At 33.8% G+C, this 19943-nt stretch overlaps 1 protein-coding gene across 1 annotated transcript in view; it reads right to left on the bottom strand.

Moving 5' to 3' along the window:
* LOC149491397 (discoidin domain-containing receptor 2-like) overlaps positions 1-1279 on the bottom strand; it is a 42223-nt gene extending 40944 nt beyond the window's left edge. Inside the window, exon 1 of the mRNA XM_089700742.1 lies at positions 1015-1279. Within this exon, the coding sequence (XP_089556868.1) occupies positions 1015-1279 (265 nt within the window). The remainder of the gene's footprint in view (positions 1-1014) is intronic.
* Between the last annotated feature and the right edge of the window lie 18664 nt (positions 1280-19943).

Genomic DNA, 19943 nt, shown 5'->3' with positions numbered 1-19943 from the left:
TGGGAATGAATAATCGAATGTGGTCAAATAATATACTCAAGCGGCATATCATATCAATTGACGTCTGAATTACAATTAGTCATGTTTTATCAAAATCGGTTCATCTGTTTATTACATATTATAGGGCACCTTAGGGGTGATATAGTGGGGATAAATAATCCAAATGGAGCACCAAACGAAAGGATATGACGTGTACATATAGGTACAATTAGACATGGTTTACATCAAAATCGGTTCTGCCATTTACTAGGGGTGAAAGGGAAAAGTTGAAAGTCTGTGAAAGTAGAAGGATATGGGAGCGGGAGGATAGCCATACCCTGGAAATTTTGAACTCTTTTGTACCTAAGTTTTTTTAGCTCAGTTTAGTAATAAATTTTACTAACAGTTATTTTGTGTTATTATTTATTTTCTTTCTTAACTGTAAAATAATCTGTAAGTACTTATAATTTAGTTGTTTATGGTAGTACGTGTTTCAAGACGTGTTTACTCAATAATTGTGTGTTAATTAGTAACTACTATGCAGTCACTATTCCACGCGGACGAAGTCGCGGGCACAGCTAGTGTATAATATAATGCGTCTATGGCACTCTCTGAAATGTAGAGAAAACGTGACCGAAAAAATGTCCAGACGGTAAACTATTATATTAATATTTCCAAGTTAATTTGATTTTACGTTATCGCTTTGACAATCTAGGATAGCTACAGTCTAAATGAGGTTGGAAGGTCGATCGGGGCTCGTTTGGGACTCGTTCCGACTGACTGGCAGGGGGCCGCGCTTTTGCGGCGGCGGATGGCGGCCAGAGGCCGCGCGTGTTGTGTTTGTTGGTAGTCTGACTACCAACAAAGCAGGGGGCGGGATCCCGACACGTCACTTTGGTGACATGCGGTGACTCCTGTAGGTGGGTGTGGGGCGGCGGCTGTCCTGCGACAGCCGTCTGCCAACTCGTAATCCGGTCCGTGGGGCCGGACCGAGGGCCGCCACCTCTGGTGTGAGGTGGGGGCTGCGAGGGAAACCTCTATAAAAGTGCGCCGGAGGGTCCTTCGACGCGTGAAACACGTTTCGTAGGGCCTTTCGGCGCGCGCCCTCCGGCCGGTCGGTGCTGGGGTCGGGGGTTTGGGGAACGCCGATGATGGAACGGGGAACAATCCATCGTCGGCGAATGGGTGGCGTGAGCTCGTGTTCCAGCTTGCGCCGCCTCGTGGTGGGTAATTTGGTGGAGGGCCTGGAAACAGGCAATTCGCGGAGGGCCTGGAAACGGGCAACTGCTGGGCGGGACATGCGGAAGATTGCGATAGTGTCCCCGCATCCCGTCTAAAGCAGCGCGTTGGTACACAGTGGGGTTTTAGTCGGTAGGAATCCGACATAACCCACGGCTCCTTCCCCGGGAGCCGTGGGTATCTTAGGTAAGATTTCCCCACTTTAAAAAAAAAAAAAAAAAAAAAAAAAAGGATAGCTACAGTCTACTGTATCTGCACTGTCCTCCGTAAATGGAACTTAGTTTGCTGTGCTATCTATTTTAAAGTGTCACAACACTCAGAGAGCGTGCCTTCATAATTTGGTTAAGCAATTTTAAACTGCTGAAATTGAATTGCACTAGGTAATAAAGCAAAGTCCTTTGTTGGACTGCGTATTTCGCAATATATGAAGTCTGCAGTAACAGTGCTACGATATTACACGGAGTAAAAATATTCGTTAAGATTCAAAAAGTGTTATTGCATTAATATTTTGGTATAACCGTTAAATTGCATTTCGTGTGAAGTGTTTGCTTTTATACGGCAAGTTTTCTGTGTGCTACGTTGAAATATTTTCCGCTGGAATGCGACACTTTCCTTGAGCTCCTGTTGTACTTTTTATGAATTTTAATGGTACTAATATAAACAAATTTATTGTAACAGCTCTTTCATTAAAGCTAAAGTTATTTTAAACTATTTGTGACTTATCAATAGATTGAGATTTGATGTCATTCAAAACTGGGTGGGTAGTAATAATGAATTACGCCCATATCAGTTCATAGTACCACAAAATAAGTCGAAGTACTGAAGTACGATCTTAAAATACAGTTCAAGTAGTCACAATACAACGTATAACACTCTCTAATTAGATTAAACGAGCGTGACATGAAAGTGGGGTACACAAATGACGTTATAGCACAGACTACATGTGAGATGATGTGCACAAACTTCTGACTGTGAAACTTTGCTTCGTGCACCGGGTTCCGTATCTGCATGTAAACAGAAAACATCAGTAATCCAACAACTTTTTGCGTACGACAGACTTGAATTTAACTTCCGGGACACAACGTTGTTAAATTAAATCAGTTCCACTGTCAAAATGTTTCATGATGATTCGAAGCAGCTTTACTAAGTGCTATGTGACGATTTTGCTTATTCTATTGTTTCTATTATAAATAGTAATTAAATTAAATTTTAATGGTTATTTATGATGATAATATTTATATTCATGAAAATTAATTCCTATGCATTTGTTTCGCTAAAACTAGAGTAAGACTTTGGACCATTTGGCAAATTTTCGTCTTGAAATATTTGGGAAGTATAAAAGGTAAGAAACCTAAACAACAACCTTTAAAAAAAATTTCACAACTATAATATAAACTAGGTGATAATATGAAGTTCTCCGGTCATCTAGTTATTTATAAAGTCCCGTGATGGGGCAATTTTTTTCTTTTTCTTTAGTAGAAGGGATTATTTTAAGACTGACCTACTTGGTCTTCTTTTATAAGACTTATTTTTCTTGAATTCAGCATCTATCTATTATCCATTAGATCGCTTAAGTGCAAGACGAGTCAATAGCATATGGTAAGAAAATAACATCCCAGGATTACATCATAATAAATGGTTTCTGTTGGAAGGTAATAAATGGTTAATTAAAAAGAATCATTGTGAATTTATTTTATATAATTATAAAAGTCGTGTCTATTTTTATTTTAGCTCAGTAATACAAATGAAGCAAACATTAATTTCGTTTAATAATACTCAAGAAGCATGTTAATCTCATATTTAAGTAAGGCAAGAAGACAAAGGCACATTAAAACGCCTCCATCATCAATATGATGGGACTCATCAAGGGAGCACCAAAAACCCTTTTGTTGAATTCATTAATTTATTTAATGAGCTAGACTACAGACCTTTGTTCCCTCTATATGTAAGTTCATTGTTTTCTAACAAAGAATGATCTTATTAGTTATATTGATGATGTAAATACGTTTATTATAGTTATTCGTTTGCATTGTGATTTGGCAATACAATCAAATGAGCGAGTTTAGGTAGTAATATTAATAATACTTTGTTCATCATTATAAGATTTTGTCATGGAGCAGAATAATCTAATTAATATATTATGTGTGTTAAGAATACCATTTATTTGCCAAATTAATTAACCGTGCTAAGTTTTTGTGTTCATTAGGTTCACAGGATCTCTGTGGTTTTCGTATTCATAAATAAGTTTTAATTATAGCCTTTTATATTATTTAATAGCTTAAAGTAAATCACGGATATCAAACATAAATATTTTGAAGAACTCACAGCATATCACACTTGATTAATGAAGTAATAAAATTTCATAGCTATCGCAAATATAATTAACTCATTTGTAGTTAATAAAATAATATGATAATAAACAAACTGCATAAATATAACGAGATTAAAATCAATACAACCCAAGATTAAGTTCTGCAGATTAAATGTTTACGAGGTTATTGTATGCGGTAAAGTGAATGGAAAGATTTCAATTGGGGCTCGCGTCTTATTGAATTATAGGTCGGTGGTACGTGAGCGAGTGCGGGCCGTGATCGGGCCACCGTTGTTCGATGTTTGTTCGATTTCCGTACGTGTGGTGCTAGCCAAGCCAGCAGGCTTTAATCGATTTTTGAATGATTCCCGTCGCGTGCTTCCGCGCTCGTGCATGCTCTCGCTCCAAATTTATTATTTATTCTAGAAATGTTTGAGTTAGGTAGCCATCGAGCGGAATTTTAGCTGCATGAGAGACTTCCTTTGTTTCACTGTGTATATTATTTTACGTGTCGTATATCTTCAGCAATATTTCGAACAGTTTTGCCGCAGTGGAGTTTTATATTCTCGTAACTAGTGAGGGACGTTGGTAAGATGTAATTTTAATAAATTGAGGACACGTAATACTTTTTACGGTTCATTCTCCTTTGTTACTAACCAATTTCGAAGATATTATTGGAAAAATCTCCTACCCTTGCTTATTTAAAAGCTTAATGTTTGACACGTACAAGGTTCATTTGTAATTTTAAAAAGGCCAAATTAATACCCAATGAAAAGGAGAGACAAGAGAGCGGGCAATCTAAAGAAATTTAATCCGACGATGGGCCTACCCACCGACACAATAAGTGAAAGGGGTTTACAGGTACTTCGGCTAAAAAATTGAGGTAATGGAACGTGAATAACAATTCGGTCCTCAGGGCGGGGCGGGGGAGATTGATGGTCCCCGTTTGTAGCATCTGTCGCTCCAGTGATCATTGATTATAGTATACACCTAGTTTCTTCGTTTCAACGTTTCTTGTCACCCGATGACTTGAACTTTGGCGCGGAGATTACTTTCCCTTTACGCGTTATTTAACTTCGGAAGGATAAGAGAGTATTTGTCTGATGAAACTGAAACAGCTTTTGTTTCGGTTTTTTATCGGATTAGTGTATTGCGTTTAAAAAAGAATTTTAAAATAACTAAAAATTCAAAGTTTTTAGTGTATTGCGTTTAAAAAGAATCCGACAAAAAACCGAAACAAAAGCTGTTTCAGTTTCATCAGGCAAATCGAAAGTTTTTGTTTATAATTTATATAATATTCAGTTCAGACTTGTATAACTGTAAATAATTATTAACGAAAACTGAGAAAAACTTTCAAATGTCTATATTGTTTCACTAATTTGTTTTCTTTGGTTACGCGTATTTACTATGCTAATTATAAAAGGGTTAATTAATCATAGCGTGATTTACAGAAAAGGCTTAATCTGTTCATAATGAGAGGATCAAAGAGAGCATACCTAATTTAGATTAATAATCCTTTCCACACTTTTAATGTCTAACATTTTTTATACATTAACCGCATTATTTTGTTTTATATTCTCGGTTGTTAAAGGCGTTTTCAAACATATATCTACTTTAAAATGAAATTTATTCATTCATATTACGGTGTTCAACAATTGCCTGTCGTACGCTTCAGTAGGCAATACCTATAAATAAGGTCGGTGAAACAGCCGACATTCCCTGGGCGGTATTAACATGGACTAGACACCCTTGATAGTTCAAATCATAAAGCCCAATTACCTCAGCTGCCGGCAGTTTGATCTGCTCAGTATCTTTACTTAGGCAATTAAACTTACGCTATAGCTGAGCTGAACAAACACGAAGTTGTATTGTGTTAACTCAAGCAGCGTCAAGCGAATACCGTGAGTTGCAGTTTGGAGCATGGCTTGGGATGCTGTTTTTACATAACTGTATAAGGGGTGATGTTTGAACAGCTTATATGGTTGTTTCTTTGTTACAGTGTGCAGATTTATGTGGGATAAAATGTGGCGCAAAATGGACTCAGTTTTTCATATTACAGACGCTAACTAACTTACTAACTTAAATTCTAACGGTGTCTTTGGAATTTAAGTTAGTGAGTGCATTAATAAGATGTTAACGACATGTTCAACACTTTGAGATTTAAAATGTTACACCTTTAAAATGTATTGTAATATTAATACTAGATTTCTATGATTAATACAATTACATACATCGATAGGCATTCATACAATCGTTCGTACACCAAAAGTATATTACTTCACAAACTTTCTTAATACTTCTAAGTAAGATCATATTTTAGTAGTTCTTATTTATTGCTGTCAAAATAAGTCACGATAAAGTAAACAGTTAATTTATTCGCTTTCTAAACAAGCAAAATACGCTAATACGATAGTTTCATTTTAAAATAAATGCCTTTCCAAAGTTCGTGTCCTAGTTAAATTGGCATAGTATTGCGAAGTTTCAGTGTCCTACTGTATTATTATGATCTAAGCTTGATAACATCTAAACATGAAATGGCTCTTTGAGGATGAAATAAAATCTATGAATTCTGATGTTCACTGCTTTGGAACACGCTAAGGATGGTTTAGAGGAAACGAAAACAGGTCTGAGCTTTGCCGGGGGCGGGCGCGGAACTCTGTGACCGCGAGGAGCTCGGCTAGGGCTGTCACAACCAGCTGAAACATTGTATCGAATGAATCTGGAATTTTTCTTGAATTTTATAAGGTCGTCGAGATACACTGAATAAATATATTATGCAACGTCCGTTATGTATATTGCAACATTTTCAATTTCACGCTATAGTGGAAAAATATCATGTAATAATGTGGCGTAAGAACTTCTTTACATTGTATAGGTTATTTTAATAATAAATTATTTTAATTTAGAATGTATTATAAATAGAAAGGAAACAGCAACGAATTTAATTCAAAGCTTATTATAATAGGCAATTTATTTGAGCTCGTTATTTTTATACAACAAAAGCTTTTAACCATGGTCACCGTTAACACCGTTCCTTCATTATACGTGCACCCTGCAGCGCCGAAAACGAGTTTCGACAACCCTAGCCATACCAGTAAATAAGGATTAAGGGATATTGGAAATGGGTTATTCACTCCGTGGAGGATTTACCGCATACGCTGAAATATAAAGTTTTCCGTCATGTTAACATATTTATACCTTTGATTGTCGGTTTTTACCTGGCAAGCGAAGCTTTAAATCAATGAAAACTTGCTATGATACAAGAATATATAACTATTAATATTAGAATTCGTGTTCAGTAAATAATATTAAGATTTAGCAAAAAATACTTTGTAATATATACCAATTTCAATGACTTCAATGAAAATCAAAGAAAGTTACACGTTTTTAGTCAGTAAAAATTATAGTAATGCCATTTTAATAGGCAACATTTTACAGTTCAACAAAATTCAACAACGTAACCTAGTAACGACGGCATAGAATAGTATGTTATTTCGTTTTGTTAGAACTGCACATTTGTTTAACTTTTTTCAATTACAATTACATATTTGTAATAATAATGACCGATACGAGTAATTTTAATAATTGATTTTACTAATAAACTATTTTAAACATAATATTATACAATTTCTGATTAAAAAAACTGACGTCGCTAAAATGATGTGTCAGTTAACTTTTTTTTTTTTTTAAATACTAGAGACGTTACTGCAAAATCGAAATCTGATATATAGAATCGAATGCAATGATTACTTCAATTGCCATATGTTTCAGGTCCGATTGTCATATGTTCCAAGTCCGTATCGATTAATTTACGAAGATAAAATTGATAGACGTCAAATGTTGCCTATTAAATTGGCTCCACTATAATATGAAATACCTATTTAGTTCATAAAACATATTCGTATGAAAAATGATTATATAAATTATCATGTTCTCAAATATATTCATATACAAAACAAAGAGAAGGAAAATGCACAGAGAACATAAAAGTAATCTAGATATATGTACATTTCAATTCTAAAACTACACGATCGAAAAGCATGTAACAGAGAATCACTACAAAACATCATACATGACCAAACTCATTAATACAGCCCAGATTTATTGTTATTAAAGTTGCATAGTTAATTTCAGCGGGAAAGGAAATTTCATATTCAGTATGAGTACGATACAAGACGAAACGAAGCTATATTTCACGGGCTCTAATCGCTTGCTGGAAATATTATGCATTTTTTTAAGAATGGGAATAAAATGATTCGAAACGTTTACGCTATTTAGATTGAAATATAAGTAATTGATTGTACGATATTTATTTGGTTAGTCATAATAAGTATGCATGATGCCATTCATTACGCAAAGGGAACAAAGCTCGAATAGTAATACTCACAACTTGAAAATAAATTTTGAAGTTTATAGACCGGGAGATATTGACACAAAATTTCGAGTCATTTGTAACAGGATGGCGGTTCTACAGGGTTCTTAGTACACAATGACAAAAAGAAAAATGATGGTGTGAGCGCTGGTAGCGGCGGCTTAGTCGCGTGGGCGTTAGTCGAACTCGTCGGAAAATAGCGAAAGTCAAACGATTTGTAACACTATGGCACTTATTTTTCCTGTAAGTTTGAGGATCAACGAATATAAATACAAAATTTCAAAGATCTAGGTGTTGGAAATCTTCACTTATATAAATTAATAAATAATAAATTATTAATGTTTCAAGTATGACAGCACTTTTTCCCCCTACTAGAAGTATGGCAAATATAATAATGGTCACATTTTATCAGTTACTCTCCAAAAATCCAAATGCAATACTGGTACAAAACGTTTGGCGAAATAAAAATTTTTTGCAGATTTTCGGCGGTATGGCGACCATTTGGAATCGTCCGAAAAGTAGGGCATGGCGATTTTCGTAAATGGCTGCACGACGATGGTTACCTGTGCAAAAGTTAGCCTGGTAAAAATGGTTGAATAATTGTTTTATTTAAATCAACACATTCGCGTCGGTATGGCGGGCTGTAAGTCACACCGGAAAAGTGTGACATGACATTACCGCCTGCTTCTTTTTTATGGGCTATCGGTAAATTCTAAAATTTTTGTGTTACAAATCGTTTGACTTTCGCTATTTTTCCGAAGAGTTCGACTAACGCCCACGCGACTAAGCCGCCGGTACCAGCGTTCACACCATCATTTTTCTTTTTGTCATTGCGTACTAAGACCCCTGTAGAACCGCCATCCTGTTACAAATGACTCGAAATTTTGTGTCAATATCTCCCGGTCTATTATGACAGTTAGCGTACAATGGAGTTAATTATAATGATACAAAATTAAATGCAATTATAAGGCATGGTTTAGGCACATACTCTAGCTATGTACTAATAAACTAGTTATCCATATAAATTTACCTATTTAGTTGTAAAACATTATTAAATAATTAATAGCTCTACCATTGCTTTATTATTAACCCTTATAATATATAGGTAGGGACGGAGTGCCGGTTTATGTACTATATGAAATAACCCCAAAAACCTAAGCACGTTGCGGCAGGCACAAATTTGTTAATAATTTGCGCCCCAAAGGTTTACCTTCCCGTAAAGGTAATACCAAAATTCTAGGGGTTCGAAAATAAGCCTCATAAGATTATGTAGAATGAAAATCACGATGCAAAATGTACTTAGTGGGATTAGGCATACGTGTTAAGCTTTTTGCTGTGATGGGATTCTCTCCGGGTGTCTGGGACATTTTTTGATATAAAATGTCGACAAATTTGTCAGTTAAATATTCACGTGAGACCCGAAATTAAGGAAAGGTACTGTCAAATTATTTGTTTCTTTATTTTTTTTTCCTTAAAGAATATATTTAAAAAATATTGTCAACATTTCTAGTAAATAATATCAATGCTAATTTTATTGCAATGAGTATTGTTATTTATGAGTATCTGATTGATCCGTATTTCCCGTTCGATAACATTGACCTAATAAAATGTTGGCAATCACGAAAGTAGTAATTGGAAATTTATTGGCCAATAGGAAAAATATTCGGATTTATCATAGTATTTTAACATAACCGAGGCCAAGGAAATATGGGTTTAATTATCATTATTAATAGAGTAACATTTCCATCATACGCATTGAGCACTTTGTTGATAAATATTCGAATATTTTGAGCATCGTACCCCGAAATAGCGAACGATATGTAATATTTACGCAACTTTAGTGAATGAAATAAAATAGTAAGTGAATGTGTTTCACCGGTTTAAGTAATACACATCTAGGTGTTTCGGAAATTGGATTAACAAAATCTTCCGCCTCGCCAATATTCCCCGGATAGGTTTTCCAGATAATTTGTAGTCTGTGCCGGCTGCGATTCTAATACGATCCAGATAAATAAAGTTCAAGCAACGAGTCAAGCAACGGCGTTTCAATTAAATGTTAAATCTATTTAGCGTATAATGGCGCCAATGTGATTGCGTAATACAATTACGGTTTACTTTTTGTAAAAGCTACGTGTTAATTGATTTTAGATAAAAAACGCTCAATTTCGATAATGTACCGAGCGCTCCATAAAATAAATATTCTTAAAAAATTAAGTGCCAAGAGAAGGACGATTTTCTTTGCCTGTTTAATTGAAATTTTCTTTAATGTCGTCTTTGTGTCTACAGGACTGTAGCACTTTTTTATCCGTGATAGGAACTTGAGCGAGGCGCTGGTACTAATTAGAAATTTCTGTTCTAAAAAATTGTATGGTGATGAATTAAATACATATTAAAAAGAAAACGTACTCGAGAGATTTCCTTGGAATTAATTTATATTCATTTATAAAAATATATTTGTTCGTACATTCACCTTATTACGCTAACTAATATTTGTTTTGAAAAACTCCAGTACCTTAATATGTAAAGGTAAATAATAAATATATTTTGTCTACAACGATTTTGATTATAGAATATTAATATAAATACTAATATACTAATATTATTTTGAATGCGAAAGTAACTCTGTCTGTCTGTCTGTTACTCAATCACGCCTAAACTTCTGAACCAATTTTCATGAAATTTGGTATGGAGATATTTTGATACCCGAGAAAGGACATAGGCTACTTTTTATCCCGGGAAAATGACGCAATCCCGGAAATCCCACGGGAACGGGAACTATGCGGGTTTTTCTTTGACTGCGCGGGCGAAGCCGCGGGCGGAAAACTAGTATAATATACATTTTCTAATGAATCTTTACTATAAAAATAATTAACGAAGAGTTTACCAAATTACCACGTAATAGGATAATGGTTAGATACCTATTTCAATAAAATATGTGTATTATTTTGAACATGGGTATAGAGGCAGTGGGTATTGAACTAACCATATGTCTTATCTATATAAAATAGTATATACAATATATGAGTAGTTCAATATCCATGTAAAACATAGTAATATAACTAGATTTAGGATTTTTGCTAAGCATATATTATTCTTCAATCATTCCCTTGTACAAAATATTATGTACGCTATTTGCAATCCTTATATTATTGAACATAGAGTTCTATATAAATATAGTACATTGGTATCTCGAAGATTTGACTTGGAGAGTGGTCGCAGATTCTGAAATCCCAAGTGACAGATACCATCTGCGCAAAATCTGTTACTCGTTTTAAAGTTCTAAAGATGCACCGTGTTTCGTATTACAGGTATGTGTATGTATTGCTTGCTTTTATATAGATTTAGGTTAAATGTGAGCATTCTTTATTAATATATACAAAAGGCATAAAATTGTATAAAAATGGCATCTTTCTCCACACTGTCCATTTTGTCCTTTAGATTTGGTTACAAAATATGATTTGAGGTATTAAAAAAATAAATAGGTACAATTCTGTTATTTTAGTATGTACATATTATATACTATATGTATAATCTGTTAATTAAAATATCTAAGTCTCAAATGAAACATAAAATAATTGGCTCATGAATATCGGTCCTATCCTATTACTTGATCACAGCTTGAGGTAGCTTCACCATATTTGTTATCTGTTTATGCAAATCATAAAAACTACCTTTTACAAATAGTTAGATAAGTCGTTAATACGTCTAATCTAGATACCTACTACAAATCGACAGTAATTATATATCATGTATTCTAAGGCGAAGAAGCCTTATTCATTGTAGACTTAGCCCGGCTTAATGACACTCGGATTTGTTATACTGGAAATCAATATAATTGTATTTAATCAACCATTGGACATGAGCTGTTGATATACTTTGTAAATAAGAATGTATGTAGTACCGAGTACGGTTGGCTTTACCTTTTTTTTTTTCAAGTGGGGAAATCTTGCCTAAGATACCCACGGCTCCCGGGGAAGGAGCCGTGGGTTATGTCGGATTCCTACCGACTAAAACCCCACCGTGTACCAACGCGCTGCTTTAGACGGGATGCGGGTACACATTTGCAATCTTCCGCATGTCCCGCCCAGCAGTTGCCCGTTTCCAGGCCCTCCACCAAATGGCTGGCTTTACCTGGCTCGGCTTTAAAAAAACTTTACAGCCCTTTTGTAAATATCTGTTAAAATAGAATAATGGTTTATTTCGCTAACTAATGATCTATTTCAGTATTATTTTCCTTAAAGTGACTGATACCCTCCTTTTTCATTTTCGACCCATACTTTAAAATACGAAAAAGGCCTCAGTAGGTAATAATATATAAAGCGGGAATGACGTCACAGCCCTAGTAATAAAACGGATGACGGTAGATATTAATGCAATGCACTGTGACATAAAAGGAAACCGGTGCCCTTAAAAGCTTTCGCAGTATCCTTGTTAAATTTAATCTTTTATCTTATCAGCGCTTTTATATACATATATACTGCAAGAGCAGATTTTTTGTATGTATAGCGTAAGTATAAACTTTAAGTAAAGAAATTTGAGGGGTTTTTCACTTGTTAAATATAAAATAACTTAATTACATATTAGTAGACCATTTTTTAATTTGCTGGGATATCACGAATGACGATAAATAATTTTATGGGATGGATGCTATCATTTTTATACATTTCCATAATAAGATTAGTTTATCCATTTACTAGACCGAGGTCCTTTTACACATTTTAAATTTATGAAGTCGGTGATGGATTCGACTTTAAAATTGTAAAAGTTTTGTGGTGTCTCTTTACGCAAAGTTTTTTGTTGTTTGTTTAGAATGCATAATCACATGGAATATTAGAGATGTTTAATACTTTGCAGAAATACAAGTTTTGACCCAGAAGTTTAATATCAGTATTTACTTGTAGAAATTATTGCGCTGCTGCGCAAGAATTTCTGGTCTACTAATAATTAAGTTATTTTATTCATAGAACAATAAAAAAGCGTGTTTGTCGAGCACACGTGTCAGAAGTGAAACTTCTTTGGCAAGATTCAAAGATACTATAATCGTCGCCTTACTCCATGACGTGACGGTATTGCCATGACCTTGAAATTTTGCTCTCAACGCAGAAAAGAAGTTTCACTTCAAAAATATTTTTAATATTATCATTTACTGAACTTTCTTATATTATGTTAGGAACATGCTGTTTATTATTTTTGGATCCCAAATATTTATGAACTTCATACTTCAATAATGAATTATTTTCCGTTTTGACAGTAGGTACAGTACTCCCAAACTGATAATGCGCATAGAAAAATTCGTCACTGTTCGGCAACTGTCATATTCCCCGAGCTTCCGAAGACGATATGTATATAGAGTGGTTAAATGTATTTTCTTCATGCATAGTTTATTAGAATTATGAGTTTTATTGTGATTTTATGGTAAAAGAGATAAGTAACGAAATTTGTTTCGATAATTCAATGTAAATTAATAGCGAGGATAAGCCACACGATAGCGAATATATATTTGTTGTATTGATTTACTTGGAAAATTCTATACTAGAAAGTGTCTTACTGAAGCTGGCGTGATGATGGATGTATGGAAGGTTAAAATAAGACAAAGTTTATATTTAAAAAAATATTTTCAATCACTGGTTTACATTTAAATTGTAGAAATCTAATCATTAAAATCTCAGTCCAAAGGATTTACAAAATCAGGGATTATCTCTATTTTAGATATCGTAGAATGATCAGAACTTTCATTATGCTCTTATTAACTTTCACTTTCCCCATTGCTATCTGCTACCTGTGTAAATAATCATTTTATCGGAAAATTCAACTTTGAAACAAAACTAAGAAGGGTATGTAACAGCAGCTCTATATAATTCCATACAGAGATAATACGTGCGGTAAAGACGACTGACGGATTTTTGAATTTTTTGACTGACAGGCTACCGTCTCCTACCGCCCGAATAGTTTTCGATTGTGTATGACTCTGAATTGACTCCTATTTCTTTCGAACAAGGTGCAAGATGCAAGTGCATTGTTTAGGGTATTTACGATTCGATGATTCGGGGTGATTCGGGTGTTTCTGGAAATACGATAATTAGCGAAGATCTGCATGGCCATTATTAATTTTGGAGTACTGTACGTCTGTTTTCAGCCATGCAGGATGAAATCATTTGAGCGTTATTAAAACGCAAGGTGAGGCTAAAGTGTGATTTCAAAGCTTTCAAATATTCAAGGAACCGCGATTTTATTAAGTTTTATACTAAATGTGAGTGTGGGTTTCACAAAGAATTTGATTTTAATTTTAATAAGAACTTCGATATTGCCAAAGAAATTGTGTAATTCTAATAAAAAATGATATAAATTGCGATTCAAAAGAACTCGCAAAGAGCCTACATGAATAAAAGGTTTTAGTTAAAAAAGTTCTACGAAGTTTTTAGTTTGAGTTCAAAGTAAAATATTTTAATATATGGTAGTTTGAATGTACTTTGAAGTTTTACTTTTTCTATATACGTATAATATGTGACACAAGTGCGTTGAATGAAGGTTTTTAAAGTTTAGATGTAAATGACAAAAAGATTGATGTTTCAACATACTAAATTTATTATTATTAAATTACTAGCGGTCCGCCCCGGCTTCGCCCGTGGTACATGTTTACGTTTTCTCTACATAAGAACCATCCTTGTACTTCAAGGAATATAATAAAAAAAGAATTATCGAAATCGGTTCAGCCGTTCTCGAGTTATGTGCTTACCAACACATTTTGCGATTCATTTTTATATATAAGAAGAAGAAGATAAGAAGAAGATAAGAAGATAAGATTATAACCGAATGTATTTTAATAATAAATGAAATGCACTAAATATCGATTCACGTTGTTTGGTTTGTAAGTTTGTATTATATTATGTGAATTAATAATTATTTATTAGACCTTAATTTCTTTAAAAATTTCCTTATTTTACACCCGTCGAAGTTTAATCAATTTTATTTATCTTCCATACTAAATCACATTATTCTCATGATGAATATGCAATGGGTGACCACTAACAACCAGAGCCCAGTTGGACCCATTTACCTTTGTGTCGAGAAATCGATTAGACGGGTTACTGTAGTGATTAACTCCATGCTGAAGTACTAGTTAACCGTACATTATAATTTAGTTAACCATACATATATACATCAATATCATTCGCTTGTTTGCTAACAGGATAATAGGTACTTATTTCAATAGACAGCATTTTATTTTAAAACAAGTTTGAAACAAATTGTGAAATAAATAATGAATACTTCTTTCTATGTTTTCTTTTCGAGACATTGAAATTGATATAATGAAATGAATATTTGAAAAATAAAATTGAACGAACAATAAGCTGTTACCATATTACAATACCGTACATTTTAAGTTGTTTCGTATGGTTCCCAACTTGTTTGTTAAAAGATGAAAAGCTTAATAATTTACCCGCTACGATATAACTTTGGTCCGTAAATTTGGAAAACACGAAGTAAATTATTAACAGAATGTGAACTCTAAGACGTGTGGGTATAGCTTAAATGAGTTATAGGGAATCGCCTGTAACAGAATAGATTTTAACACCTGGTGCCTGTAAGCCGGTACTTACCTATGGTAGATAATTTTGATAATATTTATGGTTGCTATAAATATATAGGAAGATTTTTTGGCTATACGAGTTTTTGCTAGAATCATGACGGTTATAAATGTTTTTTTAAGAAATCTAAACAATAAAATAGAACTAAGTATTCTGTTTTATTCTTTTATGATTTTTATTCTTTAGTTATTTCGACTGAACGTAGAGTAGATAAATTAATTTAGATTTTGCTTTATTTTAAGTAATAGAAAAGTTATTTAGGAGCCTACTGGCTCTAACTTTCTGGAGTTAACGAAACAAGAATACACTTTATTCCTTATTTAAGAAAAAAAAGACGGGTTGCACTCCGGGAGTGCCGGCAGAAGTGAAAACTTGATTATTAACGTTGAGCATGTTTGATATTTTGGAATGGTATCCGTCTTACGCTTTTTCGATCAGGTCACGTGTCCTGACGCGAGTTTAAGATTTTATACCCATTACAGAAAAAGTGCTCAACGCCGCTAAAGAAGTTTTCACTTCAAAAAATGTATATTCTGTACGAAGTAATGGTAGTTTTTATAACAGAGCCCGATTATCTGACGAATTGCTGCGTCACATTGTTAATGAATTCTCACGACAAATAATAGACCGGGAGATACTGACACAAAATTTCGAGTCATTTGTAACAGGATGGCGGTTCTACAGGGGTCTTAGTACGCAATGACAAAAAGAAAAACGATGGTGTGAACACTGGTACCGGTGGCTTAGTCGCGTGGACGTTAGTCGAACTCGTCGTAAAAATAGCGAAAGTCAAACGATTTGTAACACAAAAATTTTAGAATTTACCGATAGCCCATAAAAAAGAAGTAGGCGGTAGTGTCATGCCATACTTTTCCGGTGTGTCTTACAGCCCGCCATACCGACGCAAATGTGTTGATTTTAAAAAAAACAATTCAACCATTTGTACCAGGCTAACTTTTGCACAGGTAACCATCGTCGTATAGCCATTTACGAAAATCACCATACCATACTTTTCGGACGATTCCAAATGGTCGCCATACCGCCGAACATCTGCAAAAATTTTTTTTTTCGCCAAACTTTTTGTACCAGTATTGTATTTGGATTTTTGGAGAGTATTTGATAAAATGTGACCATTATTATATTTGCCATACTTCTAGTAGGGGGAAAAAGTGCTGCCATACTTCATTAATAAATTTATTATTAATTTATAGAAGTGAAGATTTCTACCACCTAGATCTTTGAAATTTTGTATTTATATTTGTTGAATCTCAAACTTATAGGAAAGATTAATGCCATACTGTCACAAATCGTTCAAAATACGAATAAAATCATACAATAAAAAAAAATCTTATACACATTCGCCACCTCCCACAGGTATGGCATTATCACACTTCTATTTATAATCATTCAGGAGTTGTTGAAAAAAAAATTTAGGGTGTTACAAATGGTTCGGCGAAAAAAAAAATTTGCAGATTTTCGGCGGTATGGCGACCATTTGGAATCGTCCGAAAAGTGTGGCATGGCGATTTTCGTAAATGGCTGCACGACGATGGTTACCTGTGCAAAAGTTAGCCTGGTACAAATGGTTGAATTGTTTTTTTTAAATCAACACATTCGCGTCGGTATGGCGGGCTGTAAGTCACACCGGAAAAGTATGGCATGACACTACCGCCTACTTCTTTTTTATGGGCTATCGGTAAATTCTAAAATTTTTGTGTTACAAATCGTTTGACTTCGCTATTTTTCCGACGAGTTCGACTAACGTCCACGCGACTAAGCCGCCGGTACCAGCGTTCACACCATCGTTTTTCTTTTTGTCATTGCGTACTAAGACCCCTGTAGAACCGCCATCCTGTTACAAATGACTCGAAATTTTGTGTCAGTATCTCCCGGTCTATAACCATTCCTCTTATTAAACAAGTAAATAGTCGTTTTTCCTTCAGTATAATAAAACTTGCAGTCTCTAAGCGTTCTATAATGACCCCATGGCATTCCGAGTCTGTTGTGCTCGCCGCGTCGGTATTTCACAAGGTTTTGCTCATTTTATGCACTCAGGCAAGACTAACAGCTAAAACAAATGTTGCTTTTTGCTATTCCTTCGATTGCTTTCCATAAGGTAAGAGTAATGGCTCGGAAAGTGCAGAGCGTTCCGGTTGGGAGTATGACTTTTTTTCTCGTACGTTGAAGAATATTTTAATGTGATGGATTGCATATTTGTCAGTAGCTCATGGTTATTCATTTTGTGGGTAAGGTTTCTATTATACAATATTACCGGTTTCAGTCTACGTTATTAAGAGTTAAATCTTTATTTATGTTCCACTACTGCTACAAAACTGAAAGTTATTATTCAAGTAGCTATGTAATCTATTTAATCTATTGGGTACATAATTAATTATTTATGATGCTTTGACATGTTTGCAGCTTACTAAAATTGAGAGCACATCCTATTTATTTATTCATACACGTCAACACATTCATAATTACTTTACTATTTTTTTTACAACAATCTATTCTATAGCAAGTTATTAAAACATCCTATTTATAAAGTCCTCCAGCTCTCATTAAATAAGTTTATTCTTTCCTTTTAACGGATGCTTCTAGGTGCCATCGAAGAAAGTGAAATTGATAAATTTCAAATTTAATTTTGAAGCCGCTGCGCTCGAGGTGAAAACAAATTTTAGCAGATGGAATTTCATTATTTAAATGATACACTTACACCGTTTACTTACGAAATTCCATTATAGAAGACTGCAGAGCCCGATCGTGACTTACCTGAAATGGAGGAATATTTTTACTTAATATTTTCAATGACGATGCCATCGTTAGATTGGATACACTTAATTTTATAAAATGAAACAAAAAAGACTTCTTATTGGGTGTTGTTTTAACATTATGTAATATAAATTTCAATTAATCATTCAGTACAAAACTTTTGACGCAACATCAAGCCGTAAATTGATTTAAAATGCACTGTTAGAAGTTGAACACGTATACCTAAACTTCACAAAATTCATTGTAGCTGAAGTTATCCAAATAGGAAGCAAACAAACTTGAAGTTCTCATTAATAATACGGGATTAAAGTATTACTTTTAGTTCCTATATTACGCCGTGCATTCCGAGACTAACGACGAGGTAATAAATTCGTAAAATTCCTTTTAAGCCGGGGGGAGATACCCAGAGCTCATTTTGTATATCGAGCTGTAAAACTCCTAACTCACGCGTGAAAAAGCTAATATTTTCCCAAGAAAGCCTTAAAAACGTTCATTACATTCAATTTACAGAATGGCTGGAAGAAGATACAGCGTCTTATGGAAACAAGCTTCATTGGTTTGGAAATGAGTTCTGATTTTGTATTTACATACCTAACATATATAAATTGTATATCCCGCCGAACCGTTTATTAGGTTGAATATACGTAGTTCAGTTATATTTGTGTGTTTCGTTTGACGAAATTATTAACAAAAAAATGTTGTTTCCTTGAGTTTTGCCGTATGTAGAGCTATGTTACTTTATAAATCAGTGGCTTCTTTAAGCTTATTAATTCAATTGAAACTTACTTTTTGATTTGTTAAGTTAGTATTGTAATTACTTGTAATAAATAAATTGTTTTTAGTTTTAATTTAAATCTATTTCCTTTAATTAGATTAATTTTTATTTATATTACACCGAAGAGCATTGCATAAATTTTCCTCAAGAAATACACAATTTAACATAACCTCCTATCTATTACAAAAATCTCCTTACTCCAGCTTTGTATTCCTTACAAAACAAGATTATTTTCTTATTTAAATTTAAAATATAATCTTAAAATACCATTTCAATTTAATACGCACAACGACCTTACAAGCTTCTGAATCAAAGTTTCTCAAAAGGCCTGGAGCGTACATGATTTTATCTTGTTATAAGTAACAAGACACGTTAATAAGGAACATAACCATTTTCATAACAAAGGACCTTATATCAAGAATAATATTATGTTAAATTTTAACTCTAAATAATGTTTATGTAAGTCCTGGTCGATACGACCATAGCCATTACTAATATGAGGCAAGCGAGCGTTATTTACTTTAATACAGCTAGTATATTCCAATTTTACAAAATACATACTAACTATAGTAGACTAGAGACAAAAAAGAAAGCAGTTGTTATAAATTCATACATTATATATCCACAAAGAATAACAGAATCAATTTAACTTTTATAACAAAAATGTTCATCATTTACCAATTAAGGTACTGGAAAATTGAATACACGGATTCGTTGATATTATAAATAATTAAAGGTATTGTGAAACCTGATCGTAAATTTGAAAGTGTCGTGAGGGAATTTGTTTGCGTTTGGTAGCGTGAAATAATAATTAGGTTAGAAGGCTGTAATCCTTGGAGCTTGTGTCGTGCTGAAGCTATGTAAAGAAAATACAATATACTTTGTATATATTGCGTATAACATCGT

This window comes from Colias philodice, chromosome 1 (assembly GCF_061535455.1).
Source record: "Colias philodice isolate Cphi_HAF_F1 chromosome 1, ilColPhil1 Martin Lab GWU primary, whole genome shotgun sequence".
NCBI lineage: Eukaryota > Metazoa > Arthropoda > Insecta > Lepidoptera > Pieridae > Colias > Colias philodice.
The sequence above is the reverse complement of the archived record's forward strand: the minus strand, read 5'-3'. Positions and strand labels throughout refer to the sequence as shown.